This window comes from Notechis scutatus, chromosome 1 (assembly GCF_049901735.1).
Source record: "Notechis scutatus isolate UNSWTSFEM ecotype Mainland chromosome 1, rNotScu1.2, whole genome shotgun sequence".
In the NCBI taxonomy this organism is placed as follows: domain Eukaryota; kingdom Metazoa; phylum Chordata; class Lepidosauria; order Squamata; family Elapidae; genus Notechis; species Notechis scutatus.
This window is the reverse complement of record NC_142009.1, coordinates 118,114,234-118,131,834: the sequence shown is the minus strand read 5'-3', so window position 1 is coordinate 118,131,834 and position 17,601 is coordinate 118,114,234. Positions and strand designations below refer to the sequence as shown.

The following is a 17,601-nucleotide window of genomic DNA, read 5'->3' as shown; positions in this document are numbered from 1 at the left end:
TCATGGGGTGGGGGGGGCGAGGCGGGGTGGGGGGGCGTGGAAAGGGGCTATACAGGGAAGCTTGCCTTATTGGTTCGTGCACCGGAAGATTCCGAGAGAAAGGGAAGTCCTCTGGTCCCGGCCGATGCAGGCGGAGTGGTTTTTATTCCAGCTGCGAGGTGCGAGTTGTCAGTCTGGCGGAGGTGTCGGTCTAGTGTTGCGTTCCTGCTGCGCTTGTCTCGTAGTAGGCTTATCGGTTCAAATTCCCTAAACACTGAAGCCTCACTTTCCTCTTAAGCTCTTCAAATATGCTTTTCCTAAGCAAACTTTAAAAAATAAGCTATATTTGATCAGTATTTATCTTATTAAGATAAATATTAAGATATATATTGATCAAATATTAATTTATTAAGATAAATAAATAAAAGATTCTTTTTAACAATTTCTCTTGTAAGTCAAAGGAATGACACTAAGGAGCCATACATTTTAATGGCAGTGAGAGCTCGATTTAATAGACGTCTGTGATACAGAATTTGGCGTGAAATTTTCGGGGCCAGTCATTTTATAATTAGCATAATGTCATCTTTATGCAAATGACCCAAATCGGTGCAGTGCTGTCTCTTTATATGTAACGGATATTTGTGAATAATGGAAAGCCTCTTAGTACATGCGAAGTCAGTACAGTGTGAATATTGATCGACATATTCATTTAACACAGCTTAAAAGTGGCTACTTTTTGTTGTTGTTTTGGCTTTATATTAATTCACTCAGTGGTTCAAATGCTGTACACTCCACACTTTTTATTATGAGTGAAATCCCTATCCTTATTTTATCTGCATATATTTTTTATTGTTTTTTTCACCTAAAGTGGGTCACAGCAGATTTTTTTTAATGTGGAATGCAGAGTTGAAACAAATCTTTGAATTTCAGCCCAAACAGTATATGTTCTTTATTTTCAAAATACAGGTAGTCTTCAACTTACGTGACCGAAGTTAAAATGGCACTGAAGAAAGTGATTTATGACCATTTTTTAGACATATGACTGTTGTAGCATCACCATGGTCACGTGATTTACATTCAGATGCTTGATAACTGACTCACATTTATGACAGTTGTAGTGTCCCAGGATCATGTGAACATCTTTTGTCACCTGAGAAGCAAAGTCAATGGGGAAATCAGATTCACTTAATAACCAGGTTACTAATTTAATGACTGCCATGATTCATTTAACAAATGTGGCAAGAAAAGTCATTAAATGGGGCAAAATTCATTTAACAAATTTCTCACTTAGCACCATAATTTTGGATTCAGTTGTGGTTGTAAATTGAGAACTACCTGTATAAAGATATACAAGACCAAATAATGTGTCCACACCTTGTACAAATAAACCTAGAAAAACATTAACATTTTTGCCATTGCTATCATTTCTCAAACTTGAATATGAAACAACATAATTTTATAAAATAGTGAAAAGCCAAAATTTAAATTTAAATACATTTCCTGCTTGTAGAAAGCAAATAAAAATAGATTGCACCTCATTTCCAAGAAGACAATCAGCAATTTAATCCATTCTGATTTGAATAAATAAATCTATATATGAAAGCAAAATACCACTCATGCATCATCACAAAATCTCCAGAACCGTAAAGCCTACAAACTTGAAATTTGGCACATATGTTCCTTTTGGCTTCTAGGTGCTCACTAAGAAAAGTTTTTTTCGAAATGACCGTCAGAGCAATTAGTATTTCGTATATTACTATTAACACGCTCTGAGGCTAAGGAATTCTATTCCCCCTCTCCACCTGAAAAGAAATATCTTCCAAATATAAAACACAAGCAGAGGAGAGGAGTTTCAGTTTCACTTTTACTTTCACAGCACCAAGCAGATTTAGTACAGAACAGTCGAGCTAAGCCATGCCCAGGCTCCTTGCTGTCTCCTTGCTCACACAGCAAATACTGTTTCAGCTTCCAAACAGCCCTCAACTCTCTCACACACTGACAGGATGTTAGCCAGATGAATACCGATGGATGCTGGTAGGCAGAGGCAGAATTTTTCCCCCTTATTTTCCTCCCGAAAAACTAAGCCCGACCGCATAGTTTGGTAGCGAAGCACAGGTATCGAGCTAGTTCCTTATAATTTCCATATCCATTCCATTTGTTCTTTCTTCTGTGTTTTTATTTGTTTACTTGTCTATTGCATGATTTGTTCATCTTCAAATTAGGTTAAAAGTCAAATTATACATCATAACCTTATAGAATAGAATAGAACAGAACAGAACAGAACAGAATAGAATAGAATAGAATAGAACTCTTTATTGGCCAACTGTAATTGGACACATAAGGAATTTGTCTTGGTGCAAATGCTCTCAGTATACATAAAAGAAAAGATACATTCGTCAAGAGTCAAGGATCATAAGGTACAAAACTTAATAATAGTCATAGAGTACAAAAAGCAATCAAATCATACAAGGAAACAGTCAATATAGATCATAAGGATATAAGCGACAAAGTTGCAGTCATATAGTCACAAGTGGGAGGGGATGGGCGACAAGAAGTGATGAGAAGATTAATATAATAGTAGTGCAGACTTTGTAAATAGTTGAACAGTGTTGAGGGAATTATTTGTTTAGCAGAGTGATGGCGTTTGTGGAAAAACTGTTCTTGTGTCTAGTTGTTCTGGTGTGCAGTGCTCTATAGTGTCGTTTTGAGGGAAGAAGTTGAAACAGTTTATGTCCGGGGTGTGAGGGGTCTGTAAATATTTTCACAGCCCTCTTTTTGACTCATGTAGTATACAGGTCCTCGATGGAAGGGAGGTTGGTAGTAATTGTTTTTTCTGCAGTCCTAATTATCCTCTGAAGTCTGTGTCTGTCCTGTTGGGTTGCAGAACCGAACCAGACAGTTATAGAGGTGCAGATGATAGACTCAATAATTCCTCTGTAGAACTGTATCAGCAGCTCCTTGGGCAGTTTGAGCTTTCTGAGTTGGTGCAGAAAGAGCATTCTTTGTTGCGCTTTTTTGATGATGTTTTTGATGTTAGGTGTCTATTTTAGGTCATGTGATATAATAGAACCTAGAAATTTGAAGGTCTCTACTGTTGATACTGTGTTGTCTAGTATTGTAAGAGGTGGTAGTATGGGAGGGTTTCTTCTGAAGCCTACCACCCTTTCTACGTTTTTGAGTGTGTTTAGTTCCAGATTGTTCCAATTATACCACGAGGCAAGTTGTATAACCTCCTGTCTGTATGTGGATTCGTCGTTGTCTCGACGAATCACTGTTGTGTCATCTGCAAACTTCAGTATTTTAACAGATGGATCGTTTGAGATGCAGTTATTGGTATATAGGGAGAAGAGAAATGGAGAAAGCACACAGCCTTGGGGGGGCCCTGTGCTGATTGTACAGGTATCGGATGTGATTCTGCCTAGCTTCACCTGCTGCTTCCTATCTGTTAGGAAGCTTATGATCCACTTACAAGTGTGTTCAGGTACCGCTAGCTGGTTTAATTTATTTAAAAGGATGTCTGGACTGATGATATTGAATGCTGAACTGAAGTCTACAAAGAGGACCCTTGCGTAGGTATTTGGAGATTCAAGGTGTTGTAGGATGTAGTGCAGAGCCATATTAGCAGCAGCATCTGTCAATCTATTTGCTTGGTATGCAAACTGCATGGGATCTAACAGCGGATCCGTGATGGTTTTCAGGTGGGACAGCACTAGCCTTTCAAGGATTTTCATAACTACAGATGTTAGAGCAACTGGTCATTTAGTTCCTTGATGGAGGGCTTCTTTGGCACTGGGTTGATAGTAGAGTGTTTGGAGCAAGAAGGAACATAGCACATCTCCAGTGATTTATTGAAGATTTGTGTGAAGATGGGGGCCAATTGGTCAGCACAGACTTTTAAGCAAGAATGAGTTATCTTGTCTGGCCCTGGTGCTTTTCCTGGCTTTTGTCTGTGAAATAGATCTTGCACTTTTTTTTCCGTGATCACCAGAGATTGTGAACCCAATGGATTGGGATCAGTTGTAGGAGGCTTGGCTGTTGTTGGTATGTTTGAGATGGGAGTTGTGGAAAGAGGTGGCTGTAGTTTCCTTTCAAACCTGCAGTAAAACACATTCAGGTCATCTGCTAGTTGTTGATTTTCTTCTGACCGGGAAGTAGGTTTGCTGCAGCCAGTGATATTTTATCTACAAATTAGAGCTCTTATGAAATATGCAAAGCTAATTAATATTTCCTTCAGAATAATTCCCACTATTTAAAGGAGCTTACTAATATTAATGTATATTAGCTTCACTGTGTTACTTATAACTTCAATCAAATTATTTTATAAAGTACAATTTCAGTTCTGCTTTTAGTGATGGCATAATGTTTTTATTTGGATAACAAATTGATACTTCACATTACATAATTGCTGAATGGATCATTATTTCTGAGTTGTGTATATAAGGTAGTTCATGGTCTTGAGTTATTAATAAAGATAATAAAGGCAGGCTATAAATATATACATAAAGGAAGGGATGGGATTCAATCGGTGTTACTACCAGTTCGGTGATTACGTTTTATCCTTGCATATTATTTTTGCTTCTATCTTGTCCATGCAAACCTTTATACTTGCTTATTCTTTAAGCTTCTACTGATAATCCCTGAGTTACGAGTGTTCCCTTAACGAACGTTCAAAGTTATGCGAAAAGTGCACACTTAGTGTTTGCGAACATGGCCCGAAACTACAAACCTTGCAGCACCATGGCAGTCGTTTGCCTTTACGAACAACCACAAAGGCTCTGCAACATTCACTCGGCCCGTTTCTGACCAAAATGGAGCTTCTAAGGGGAGGATGCGACCCTCAGAAGCCCCGTTCATCCCTCTGCGGACCTCCCCTGCCTTTTTCAGGCCAAAATGGAGCTTCTGAGGGGAGGATCCACCCTTTAGAAGCCCTGTTCGGGAATCCAGAGGCCTCGTCTGGCCCATTGCCGGCCGAAATGAGTTACTGAGGGGAGGATCCACCCCTCAGAAGCCCCGTTCGGTCCTCCACGAGCCACTCCGGCCCGTTGCAGGCAGAAATGGAGCTTCCAGGGACTGGGCCCCAGAGGCTTCATTTCGACCTGCAATGGGCCAGGGAGACCCGTGGAGGGCCGAATGGAGCATTGGAGGGCCGGATCCGGCCGCCGGAGGCTCCATTTCAGCCTGCCACATGAAACTACAGAGGGGCGCACAAGGCTGCAGAGGAGACTGCAATTTGGGGAGTATGAGGTATTTCAGAGGATCGGAGGGGGGTTCGGGTGGTCTTAGGCAGGTGGCCTATTCCATCCCTCCATGGCCTTCCCCACCCTGAAATACCTTGTGCATTAACGAGCCTCACATTCAATTAGCGAATGTGTGGGCGAAAGGAAGGAGTGATCTCATTCAAGGTACAAGATTCACTCCCACGAATCCTCTGGTTACAAATGGAATGGGCATTCGATTCAAGGACTACCTGTATTCTCTTTTTTAAAAATATCTCCTCAACACTGTCCTAGAATAACAAACTCTGTCTTCCCCTGCCACTCACATTTATCCTTTTTTCATATATATTTTTTTAAATTATTAATATTCTCTCTCTGTGAACAAATCCTTCAATGTACTTTTTTCATGCAATGTATTCTCGCTTTTTAACGGTAATTAGGGCCAGGAACTCTGTCACTAAGTGATGCAGTTGTAAGGCATGATGTCACATGATCATGTCGAGTTCTGGCAATTCTAGGTGCCATCAGTAGGTGATGCATGTCTTATAGACAAATGACACCCTTTGTGACTTACTGGCCTCCCCACTGACTTTGCTTGTCAGAAGCTGGCAGCAAAGCTTGCAAATGGTATTAACATGATCACAGGACGTTGTAACATCACAACTGCAAAGTGGTTGCCAAGTGCCTAAATTGCAATCACGGGACACTGTGACAGCTGCATCTTAAATCCCCTTTTCAATGCCTTCAAACAGTTGCTAAACCAAAGGCATTTAAGCAAGAACTATCTGTGCTGCTGATTACTTTATTTTGCGTTCAGCCCATGTTCATCTACCCTCCTTTTTTGAACATATTTCTTATTATATCACATATGTTTTTACGTACGTCATTCTTAATGCATTCTATTTTTACGTTTCTTTTGACATATCCAATTTTCATTTCCATATAACAAACTATAAATATATAGAAGCAGTCTTATGCATAGCCATTTTTGTTTGTTTTTTACCACTGGCTAAATACTACTTGCCATTCTTTTACCCACTCTTACAGGTTTTAAAATTTCTCAATCCATCTTCCTATCATTAGTAAACATCCACCTACAGTACTTGCTCTATTTTTGCTATGTATAATTTGCAATTGTTCGCTTCATTTTCCCTGTCAGATCAAAACTATCTTAACTTTGATACATTAATTTTCATATTGATCCTCTTTGTTCTGACAACACTACTAGAATGCTTCCTGCCATTACTTCTACTTTGTACTTTTTGATCAGTAAATGAAGATTTATCCATTGATATCCACAGAATCCATCAATTTTCATTAGAAAATAAGTGTCACATGATAAGCTCTGTCCCTAACAGAACAGAACATTACAACATGTGTAGAAAAGAGGCAGAACTTGCATAGTGAGCTCTTGCATTTTGTAAACTTATCCGAGTTCCTAACACATATTAATGTATTTGAGTTTTCACTTAATTGTTTATTCCCTCCAAACATGATTTATAATCATATTCAGTCTCAAGGGGACAGAACATTCTAATGCCTAGATACAGGTGGTCCTCAATTTAAAACCAGAGTTGGAACTAGAATTTTGGTTGTTAAGCAGTGTGGTCATTAAGCAAGTCATCACATGACCAGGCCCAATTTTGCAACCATTTTTACCATGGTTGTTAAGTGAATCATGTCATTAAGCCAATCATATGGTTGTTAAGCAATTCACTTCCACAGTTGGCTTTGCTTATCTGAAACTGATTGGGAAGGTAGTATACTGCAATCATGTGACTGCAGCTGTCGCTACTGTAAATGTGAGCCAGTTGCCAAATGTCCAAATTGTGATCAAGTGACTATGGGAATGGTACAACAGTTGTAACTTCAAGGATAGGTCATAAGCACTTTTTCAGAGGCCGTCATAATTTTGAACCATCATTATATGAACTGTCATAAGTTGAGGACTACCAAGTAACTCAATGTCTCCTGAATTAATTTTAATTAAGTTGCATTTTCCCTATCTCCTCTTTCAACCCAAGTTGGTTTTTGCTATAGATTCGCAATAATAAATACATCAAAGTAATAGGTTGCTCCCATTAATGCCTCTCTCATTTCTGTCTAAATCTGTCAGTTAAATAACTGCATGGGATTGGGAAATCACTCTTCCAATTTATTTAACATTATTATCATACCACATTTTTCTTCAAAGAAAATTGGAGCATAGTATCTTACCCCCAAAATGTATTGTAGAATTTTTTAAAATTGTCACAAAGGTTTTCATTGACCCGAAAACTTCCAGGGTTTGTATCTTTTGGTAATAAGAGAGGACTAACTCTTCTTATAAGTGGCTCAATGGCTAAGACGCTGAGCTTATCGATCAGAAAGTTCGGCGGTTCGAGTCCCTCGCGCCACATAACAGAGTGAGCTCCTGTTACTTGTCCCACCATCAGGGTCATGATTGCGATTAGTGTTACATTTGCTGCTTTGTGAAAAATTCTAAACGGATGTGAATATCCTTGCAGTTGTCTATGAATCCTCTGAGTGGAGCTTCAACTCTGCTTCAGACAATTGTGATAAAATTCTGCTTTCTACAGCAATAAACAACACACTGATACATACCAGTGTCTTGTAGATTACTAGCCATGTAATACTGATTTTAAGGGGGGGGGGGGGGAATGACACTTCCAGTTGCCAGTTTTGTCCCAAATTATTTATTTACGTACTTTATTCTATCTATATGGCCACCCATCTCAACAAGTGATTCCTGTTGTTTTTGATGTTTTGCAGGATTTCCTAAGTGTCTTTGCAGCTGAAATTTCAATAGGAGGAGGAGGAGTATAAAAGAAGGTGAAAGAGGAAATTAAGAAAATTGATATTCTCTGTTTCCCTGATACATTTTTTTGTGCAGCAAGGAAGAGGAAAATGGTGAGAGGAGGAGCATAGCCACACCTCTTAACATTCCTCTGTATCGGGAGGTGGGGGAGCTAGAAACTTTACATAGAAATATCAGATAGAAGGAGAAAATCCCAGGAAGCAGGTTTCTAATTTATAAAATTGCCCTGCTAGAAGATTGAGCTGAAAGTTAATCAGCTCAGCTTCCCATGCCCTCAGAAATTTGGTCATGGGGATGCAGGAGGAAACACTGTGGGTAGTCTGTTGAAGGGATCCTAGATCAGTATGTTTTGAACTCGTAGGAAAATATTGCAATTTGAATGCCAGCTTTTCAAAAAATAGACAACAAATGCAGGTAGTCCTTGACTTACAATCACAATGGAGCCCAAAGTTACCTTGCTAAGAAAGGAAGATGCTAAATGAGTTGCAGCTCATTTTGTGACTTTTTTTTTTTGCCACAGTTGTTAAGTGAATCAGTTGCTACGTGTGTCAACTCATAAAATATTTCTCTGGTCTTTTAGTGTTGCCAACAGAAAGGGAGGGGGGGAGTAGTGTAGAAGCTTGCAAAACCGAAACTGCATTCCCTAAATGTTTTCATAGATAGCTTCCAGGCAACCAAAGTTTCTGCCGTGCAAAATTCTAACTGGAGAATATGATTGATGACTCTTGGGTATGGATGCGTCCCATTGGAGAATATGAATTACGATACACCCGGGGGTGGGGGAAAACCAGGATCAAGAGTGACAATGAATGATGTGTCTCAGAGTTGGCTACACTCAGGCAGCACCGGCATGGCAAGTCCTAATAAATCTTCTTTAAGCTTTGAAAATCCGGCTAGAGACTCATGATTTAAATGGGGGGTAACTACCGGAGCCCTGACAGCGTGATTCATGAGGTCATTAATCAAATCTGGCTTCCCCTTGACTTTGCTTGTTGAAAACCAAGGTTAAAATAGTGATCACACATAACAATGCAACTGTCATAAATATAGGCCGGTTTCAAGCACCTGAATTTTGAACACATGACCATGGGGATATTGCAACGTTCGTAAGTATAAAAACCAGTCATGTAGTCACTTTTTTCCAGTGCCATTGTAACTTCAAACAGTCACTAAATGAATGGTCGTATGTCAAGGACTACCTGTTTCCTGTTCATTCTTCTTTTGTTGTCAAATATGTATTATTATACTTTGAATCTCGAACTAAAGTACACATCTTCATTTTCAGGACTCCTGAAAAAAATCTATCAGGCTCTGTGTCTTACAGATTTAATGATTTATCTTTAAAAGTGTTCATATACAATAAACCAAGAGTTTACCCAAGTGCAGCAAGAACAGTGCTACTCACAGCTTCATGATACTCTTCACATCACAAGGCTAGGCTTATTAGACATTGGTTTTGTTGAGGTAATTCCCCGTTAGGAGAATGAGCGCATACAGGGAGACGTAGTGAGAGAAGTGTTTGAATAATACACACACAGCACACAGATACACTGTACAGTAAATGTAGGTTTTTACTTCCAGAAACTTTTAAGCAAAGTTCAAAATAAGCAGTCCAAAGTCAGATAAGATCAGTCAGTTTTCAGTCCAGGGATAATCCAATAACAAAGTCCAGTGTCAAAAACAGTTCAGTAATCAGACTTACATCAAATCCAGGAATATCAGTCAATTAGAAGGAACGGCAATATTCTCCAACAGAAGGAAACAGAGACTCACACTCTCTTCTGAGACTAAGACTAAGACTAAACAACCCAGGTTTCTGGCTCCATTTTATGGCAGTTTGAGAAACCACACCCAATTACATTTTTTTTTCATTTTCTTAAAGATACAGTATTAAAATATCTATCTTGGTTTATATATTTCCAACCCAAATAACTGTTAGGTGACTTACATTCCTAACAGATTTCCTTCAGAAAGGAGTGCAAATCCATCAATAAAGGACGGTGACCTACATGTTGCTGTCATGATACTGCCAACTGTCATATGTAATTATGACTGTTTTCTTCTTGTTTCACTTGCATTGTATTAGGCAAACCAGGAGGAGATTAGGATAAGGCACAAGTGTATATATCCAGCATTGTACATGTCCAGAGCCATGATGGTGAACCTATGGCATGTGTGCCAGAAGTGGCATGCAGAGCCCTCTCTGCGGGCACACAAGCTGTTGCTCCAGCTCAGCTCTGCCACGCATGTGTGTGCGCCTTCCTCTGGCCAGCTGGTCTTTGGATCTCTGCCATGCATGCGCAGTAGGAGGGGCGCATGTGAGGATGCATGCATACGTGTGGGGCAGAGCACATGCACGGGGATGCATGTGCATGGGGGCGCTGGTGCAGGGATACACGCACATTGCATTTTGGTGGTTTGCGCATACACTTATTTGTGCAGACACGTGTGCCCTTTCGGTTCTTGGGGCTGAAAAGGTTAGCCATCACTGGTCTAGAGGACCCAAAGTTAGTTTGGATTTTCTCACACCATTGACGGACTGCATTTCTATCTAAAAGATCTCACCAATCCATCTATCCATCTTTCTGAGGGTCTTGTCTAGACAATTCTTCCAGCCCTGATCTTAAATACAATTAAGAAACTAAATATAATTGAATATATTTATAAATATTTAATATAAACCTAGAATTGACAAGTTTTAGATCTTCTAACCCAGCGGCCCCCAACCTTTTTGGCACCAGGAACCAGTTTCGTGGAAGTCAATTTTTCCATGGACCGGAGTGGATGATTTCGCTCGCTTGCCTGCCACTCACTTACAACTGTGCGCCCGGTTCCTAATAGGTCACGAAATGGTACCAGCCTGTGGCCAAATGGTCAGGAAACCCCTGTTCTAACAGTTGGTTTCTATAGAACTGCAGATTTTGGAAGATTGCGTCTGTAGAAAAATAGCATATCACAGTAGAATTATGTTTTTTTAAGGAAAAATGAAAAATCATAGAGGATGTTGTACTTTCATGAGAAAATCTCTACTACGTATTCTAACCAATAACTTATTTTTTTAAAAGAAGAAGGATGTTATTTCCTTGGACTTATGTATGTTACATTCTGCTAGTGACCCACTGTTTATAATAAGTGTCCACAACAGTTTATTTTGCAAACCTAGCATCACAGTTAATCATTATATTTAATCGACATTCTGCTGCCTGTAATCCAGAACTGATAGCCAAAAGCTCCATCTCATTTTATTAGCTTTTACATAAAGTCTTTCAAACCAAGAATAACTGGAAGCTTGTGAGGAGTGTGCATGTGTGGTATGTGTATCAGGTTGCTCGAACTAACCAGTTTCCTTTCGAGCAGTTTTTTTTAAATTGTATGGTAGAAACAAAGTGGATAGATTATAAATTACAGAAGTAAGAATTTGGGTAGGATTATAGTTCAATAGTAAATTCAAAAAAGAAATCTTTTTCATTGCTCGCCCTACAGACATATATCCAAGTTCCTATGTTACTTTTCTCCTATCCAAAATCACATTTTTCTTTTTCTCACATACTTGGATGTGTATTTTCTGTTTTTACACTCTTTATTACAGTTTACTTCTAAGCAGCATATGATCGTGAGCATATATGAGGTTTCCTATGAAAACTTGATGGGATGGGGGAGCTACATTCCCTCTCATCTCTCACATGATAGCTGCACATTCTGGATCATTCTGCTGCCTTCTGGTAATTAAATAACTTTGAAAACACCTGTTGGAGGAAATATAGAATTGATGTATTATTGTCTGATTTTCCCTTAAGATACTTGTCAGGAATCCTCTTAATTTTGGATGGAGGCGTCTTAGCTCATTCAACAATGGGGACTTGGCAACCTGACCACCCCAATTATAGGAGCTAGAATTTCCCTAAGAAAGCATAGTGATAGATGGAAATGACTCACTTGGCTTAACTAGGCCAGGGGGAGGAGAGTAGTCTCTTACAATAATCTTTCCTAGAAAGGAAAAAGGAGGATGAAAACTGACTTTGCTTACAGCAGGAAAACCTGTATTACCCCAAAATTTGGTGGAAAGGGGAATTGTCTTTGAGTACTAATACTGAATACCGTTAACTTTCATTCAAGTTGTATACAATGTATGTACAGTATAAGGAAGCTTTATGGCATAGAAACATCGAACATTTCTAGTGACTTTATTCAAGAAAACAATTTTGGATGAACATTGAAATCCCTGATTCTTTCTAATTCTTGGAATGTGATGGATCCTTACAAAAATACGTTTAGTTCTGTTCCATAACTGGATGTTTATAGATCTCGTTGGAGTTCAACAAAATTGCCAGGTTGTTTTATTTTAGTAAGTACTTTTGTGGTGACTCAGCATGATAGACATGTCTTAAGTTAACATTTGCAAAGTAAACTGTCACTTTGAGAAATATTTAGTGAATAGGGTGGAACAGAGATAATTTTAAATGCCTACAAAGATGGTAAGTCTAATATTTAAATATTAGGGGTACTGGATCTTCTTTGTCTCCTCACTTGCTCTGTGGAAGAGCATTTAGATTACTGGAACCATGTTGGACTTTCACAAAAGTGCTAAAAGATCTGGCTATTCCTATATGCATTTGGTTTGTGAAATAAACACACACAATTTGGAAACAGATTAGGTGAGCTGCCTCTTTTTGATGTCAAAGAAAATAGATTCAGACAAATAGCATATTCATAGATAATCAGCATGTTCATAGAATTCAGTTCTTTTTCTCTTTTTCTCTATTTCTTCAAGTGTTTGGAAAGAGATAATCGGATTCGCTGCCTGAGTGCCTTTTACGCTACTTGGACAGGGATGCCAAATGTAAAGCTACATTTATTCAAAGATGCTGGCTGCTGTGAAGCCCCACTAGATTTCTTCCCAAGTGCCTGTGTTACATAACCACTCTTACAGTTTTTACTTACAAATGGCTCAGAGTCACGTAAATAGTGAGATGGCCAGTGTATAAAATTGATTAATAAACAAATGAATAAATCCTTCTGCAGCGGCAGTCTACAGTGTACCTGAATGATCTTTCAGCAGATTCTATTGATATTTTAAAAATACTTTTCCAAGTGGGTAGTAGAAAACATCTGCTAGGCTTCCATCCCTATCCATTTTGCTAAGGTGATAGGGTTCCCCCACTCCCAGCAGTTGTTTCTCTTGGATTTATGTAGTCTTATAACTGTTATTGCTGCATAACTATGCTACATTTATTGTTAAATGAAGAAAAGAGTAATTCTTTAGCCATTGTCCTAGTGCTACTTTTGTGCCCTGTTTTCAATAGGCAAATAATTTAAAAGTATAATGAACTAGTGCATCTATTAATAATCTATTTTGCATTTCATGTGATGACGGTACTTAAACCATTGTGAAAACAGGTTTCCAGAGAAGGCAAATTAGTGGCCGCTAGACGATACAAACTCCTATCTGGCGGAAAGAAAATGTGACTGCTCTTTGGAATGGTGAGGGGAATGCTCTGAGCTATTGCTAGTCTCTGTGCAATGTTCTGAACAGAATCCTAGAGTATGGAGGTACAAAAAGTTGGTAGTTTCTCAAGTTCCTCAGACAGGATCTGAACTTGGGCTGAGCAAACTTTTTTTCATCACCAGTTGCATTCAACATGTGTAGGGGAAGTCCATAGTGAATATGACAAAGCACAAATATATTCTAAACGTCCAAGTTCAGTTGAAGGAATAATGAATAAAAAGAAATATTGATATAAAATACAAATATTAAACTAGATAAAATATAACTTGTGCTGCATATTTTGAAAACATACATATATAAAATTATAAGCCCTAGATTAGCAGACAAGTGGAACCAGAAGATTGGCAGGACTGATGCATTAAAGAGGGTCACAAATGCAATCAAGATATTTTCATGTTCTAAGCCCTTGCCACAAAAACTTGCAGGGACTGAAACTTTTTACTGTCAGGTCTTGGGCTTCCAACTCCAAGGAACAAAGAAAAACAAAGGTACAAATACCCAAATCTAAATTAAAATAGCTCCAAAGGAATGGAGAAAATAAATAAAAAGGCAACCACCACCTTTAACTCAAAAGCAAAAGATCAAGAGGAAGGATCTGATAAGTGTGAAAGGAAAGAGCCACTAATGGAAACATTAGCGCATTAACCTGAATTAGGAGCCAAATACAAATTATAGCCAAAGGGATGGATTAGTCTGGCTTGTAATGTGAATCAAGGGTATATCTATGTTAAAGATCAAGAATTTCCACTTCCAAAGCAAACTTTCTTAGTTCTTGTACAGCCACAACTAACACCTATTAATCCATCAACTAATCCTGCCTTAACCATGAAAGCCAGCTGGGCCAGTCACTCTGTCTCAGCCCAAATCACCTCACAAGGTAGTAGTTATGTGGAAAATAGGAGGAGGAAGGTGTATATATGTCACTACCTTGAGTTATTTATTGAAAAAATAATGGTGGGGTGCAAATAAATGAACTCTCTCTTGTTTTGGGTTCTTCTAGGTGAGGTTTTAAAATAGGGAAATTGCATCCTTCACATGATGTTAGGTTGTAAGTATTTACAGAAAATGCACAAGCACTCAATGGCTTTTGTCTTTGCATTGGTTTCCCCCCAATCCCTTCTTTGCATATCATCTTTCCTCAAACTATCCACTATTCTTTAAACATCTGTTAAGAAGCTCAGTGAAATAGCTGAATAACTCTTTATTCTACTGTTCTCAGTTCATTTTATTTATTTTTATTTATTTTATTTGTCAATCGCTTACAAGATAATAGGTATAAACATGAGTAAGAATACAGGAAATAGGTACGAATAAATGGGGACAATAGGACAGGGATGGTAGGCACAATGGTGCACTTATGCATGACCCTTACAGACCTCTTAGGAATGGGGTGAGGTCAATAGTGGTTAGTTTGAGGTTAAAGGAATGTGGGTTAGAGCAGGGGTCCCCAACCACCGGGCAGCGGACCGGCACCGGGCCGTGGAGCACTCTCTACTGGGCCGCAAAGAATTTTTTTTAAAAAATGGCGGCTTTCTTCACTTTCGGTGAATGCTGCTGGGATCGGGATCAAGGACACAAATGAAAGAAGGGGAGGGAGGAAGCAACCGAAGCCTGTCCTTCTCTCTGGGTCAGCTCTCTCAGTCGCTCTCTCGCTCCTCCACCAGCCCAGGAAGAAACTGCTTCAAAGAAGCGGGGGGCTTTCCTGTCGCCGCAGCGCCTCCGAGCGCCCGTTTCTCCCCCACCACCACCCGTCCGCCCGCCCGCACGCCCAGCACGCACGGGTTCAACCCAGTGCTCCATTCTGCCTGCCTGCCTGCCTGCCTTCGTTAATGGTTGAATCGAAACAGCTTCGGCTGAGTAAAAGGCGAATAGTTATTATTCTCAGCCGAAGCTGCTCCCAAACAACCAGAAACTAAGGCAGGCAGGCAGGCAGGCAGAACGGGACACTGTGGATTGAAGCTGGCGGCGGCGGGCGGGGTGGGTGGGGGTGAAGCGGGCGCTTCGGAATAGCTGCGGCGACAGGAAAAGCCCCCTCCTTCTCTTCTCCCCCGGTCCTTGCAAAAATTTTCTGCTTGAAACCGGTCCCTGGTACAAAAAGGTTGGGGACCACTGGGTTAGAGGATGTAGCAACAGAGTCAGGTAGTGCATTCCAGGCACTGATCACTCTGTTGCTGAAGTCGTACTTTCTGCAATCGAGTTTAAAGCAGTTTACATTGAGTTTGTATCTGTTGTGTGCTCTTGTATTGTTGTGGTTGAAGCTGAAGTAGTCATTGACTGGTAGGACATTGTAGCAGATAATTTTGTGTACTACGCTTAAGTCTAACCGTAGCCCAAAATCTCAAGCCTGGTAATATGTGGTATTCTGTTGCGAGCAGAGGAGTGTAGTACTCTTCTCGTGAAATACTTCTGGACTCACTTAATTGTATTAATGTCCCATATACAGTGCGGATTCCAGACTGAAGAACTGTATTCGAGTATTGTCTAGCAAAAGTTTTGTGTCTAGTTAGCAATCCGATATTTCCAGAGGAGAAGCTTTGTAAGATTAGATTTGCAACTCTTAATGCCTTTTTGCCAATGCTGTTACAGTGAGCTCTGGCACTTAGGTCATTAGATATGAGTACTCCTAGATCCTTGACAGAGTGAGGATCATCAATGAGGTCATATCCGCCTAGTTTGTATTTGGTGTACTGATTTTTTTTACCAATGTGTAGGACAGAGCATTTGTTAGTCGAGATTTGGAGTTGCCAATTGTTTGACCATTCAGACACATAATCAAGGTCGCTTTGAAGGACAGTAGCATTGTTGGTGGTGTTGAATAGTTTTACGTCATCCGCAAAGAGGACACAGTTGCTTATAAGGTCATTTATATAGAGTATAAAGAGTGTGGGTCCTAGAACGCTACCTTGGGGGACACCGCTGTTAACTGGAGCAAGGTTTGATATAGCGCTCCCTATTTTTACTATTTGTTGCCTGTTTGACAGGAACGCAGTAATCCATTTATGGAGGGATCTGGAAATGCCGTAAGAGTTTAGTTTTAACAGTAGTTTGTCATGTACCACTGAATCAAAGGCTTTGTAGAAGTCTATGTAAATTGCATCTATAGCTTTACCCTGGTCAAGTAGAGTAGTCCATATGTTTTTGCAGTTCTCAGTTCAACTGATATATTCTTTATTCCACTGGTTTGTCATCGAGATGATTTTGCTATTTTTCTCCAATAACAAAGTGATGGTATGTGCCGTCTCTTATTTAATTGCATATCACCCTTGCCTCAAAAGGAAGAGAAAGGGAAGGTGAACAGCTTCGGTTTATGCCAGGGCCCGTAAAACTACATTTCCCAGACATCTCTGCACCCTTCCCCCCCCACTTATCTTCGGATTCCTGCCGCATCTCGGAGTCACTCGCAGCCCTTGCTTATCTGCGGCGCGCCCTGCAGTCGCGGGCTCGTAGGGCGGAAGGGCTTATAGGAGCGAGGCAGGCTAGGCGCTGGCTAGGCAGACTCTAGTCTAGGCGAAGCAGCGCGACACGGAGGCGCGGGAGGCTCGCAGCTTCTAGACTTTGGCAGAGGGAGCTGCCTCGAAGCGCATGTAGGGAGGGAGGAAAGAAGGGAAGATGGTCATTCGGGTTTTCGTCGCGTCTTCCTCTGGTTCCGTGGCGGTGAGTGGAAAAGGGAGGCTGGGGAGCGTGGAAGTCCCAACGGTCAGGCGAGGGAGCCACTGAATTCATTCATCGCCCTGCCCTGCCTCTTGGTGTCCACAAATATTTGGGCCGGACTACAACTCCCATCACGCCTTAGCCCCTCACGAGCCATGTGGCTTGGACGATGGTAGGAGAGTTGTCCATCGCACTCGGGACGTTGTGTTAGGGAAAGAAGGGTATGCCTTCAACAGACCCTTACCACCACCCCGGGGGAAGCTTCTATGCGCCGAGGCTATCGAAATCGCGACCCCGACAGAAAGCAAAACGCGCGCGAAATCTTTCGGTAGAGAACCGGCGGAGCCGAGAGAGAGATTTCTGCCGTGGGCAGCAAAGTCCGTAACACTGGAAAGCGGCGTAGTTGTTTTTCGTGGCTAATAACAGCCTTT

General features: G+C 40.4%; 1 protein-coding gene and 1 long non-coding RNA gene across 2 annotated transcripts in view; both read left to right on the top strand.

Annotated features, from left to right (window-relative positions):
* Positions 1-46: 46 nt before the first annotated feature.
* LOC148132962 (uncharacterized) lies at positions 47-13,034 on the top strand. Its single transcript, XR_015745457.1, has 3 exons — positions 47-158; positions 7,968-8,105; positions 11,603-13,034. It is a non-coding gene; the product is annotated as an uncharacterized LOC148132962 (long non-coding RNA).
* A 3,862-nt stretch (positions 13,035-16,896) lies between these two features.
* The window catches only part of SH3BGRL2 (SH3 domain binding glutamate rich protein like 2), a 30,032-nt gene continuing 29,327 nt past the window's right edge, over positions 16,897-17,601 (top strand). The window contains exon 1 of the mRNA XM_026665175.2: positions 16,897-17,173. Within this exon, the coding sequence (XP_026520960.1) occupies positions 17,129-17,173 (45 nt within the window). The 5' untranslated portion in view covers positions 16,897-17,128. The remainder of the gene's footprint in view (positions 17,174-17,601) is intronic.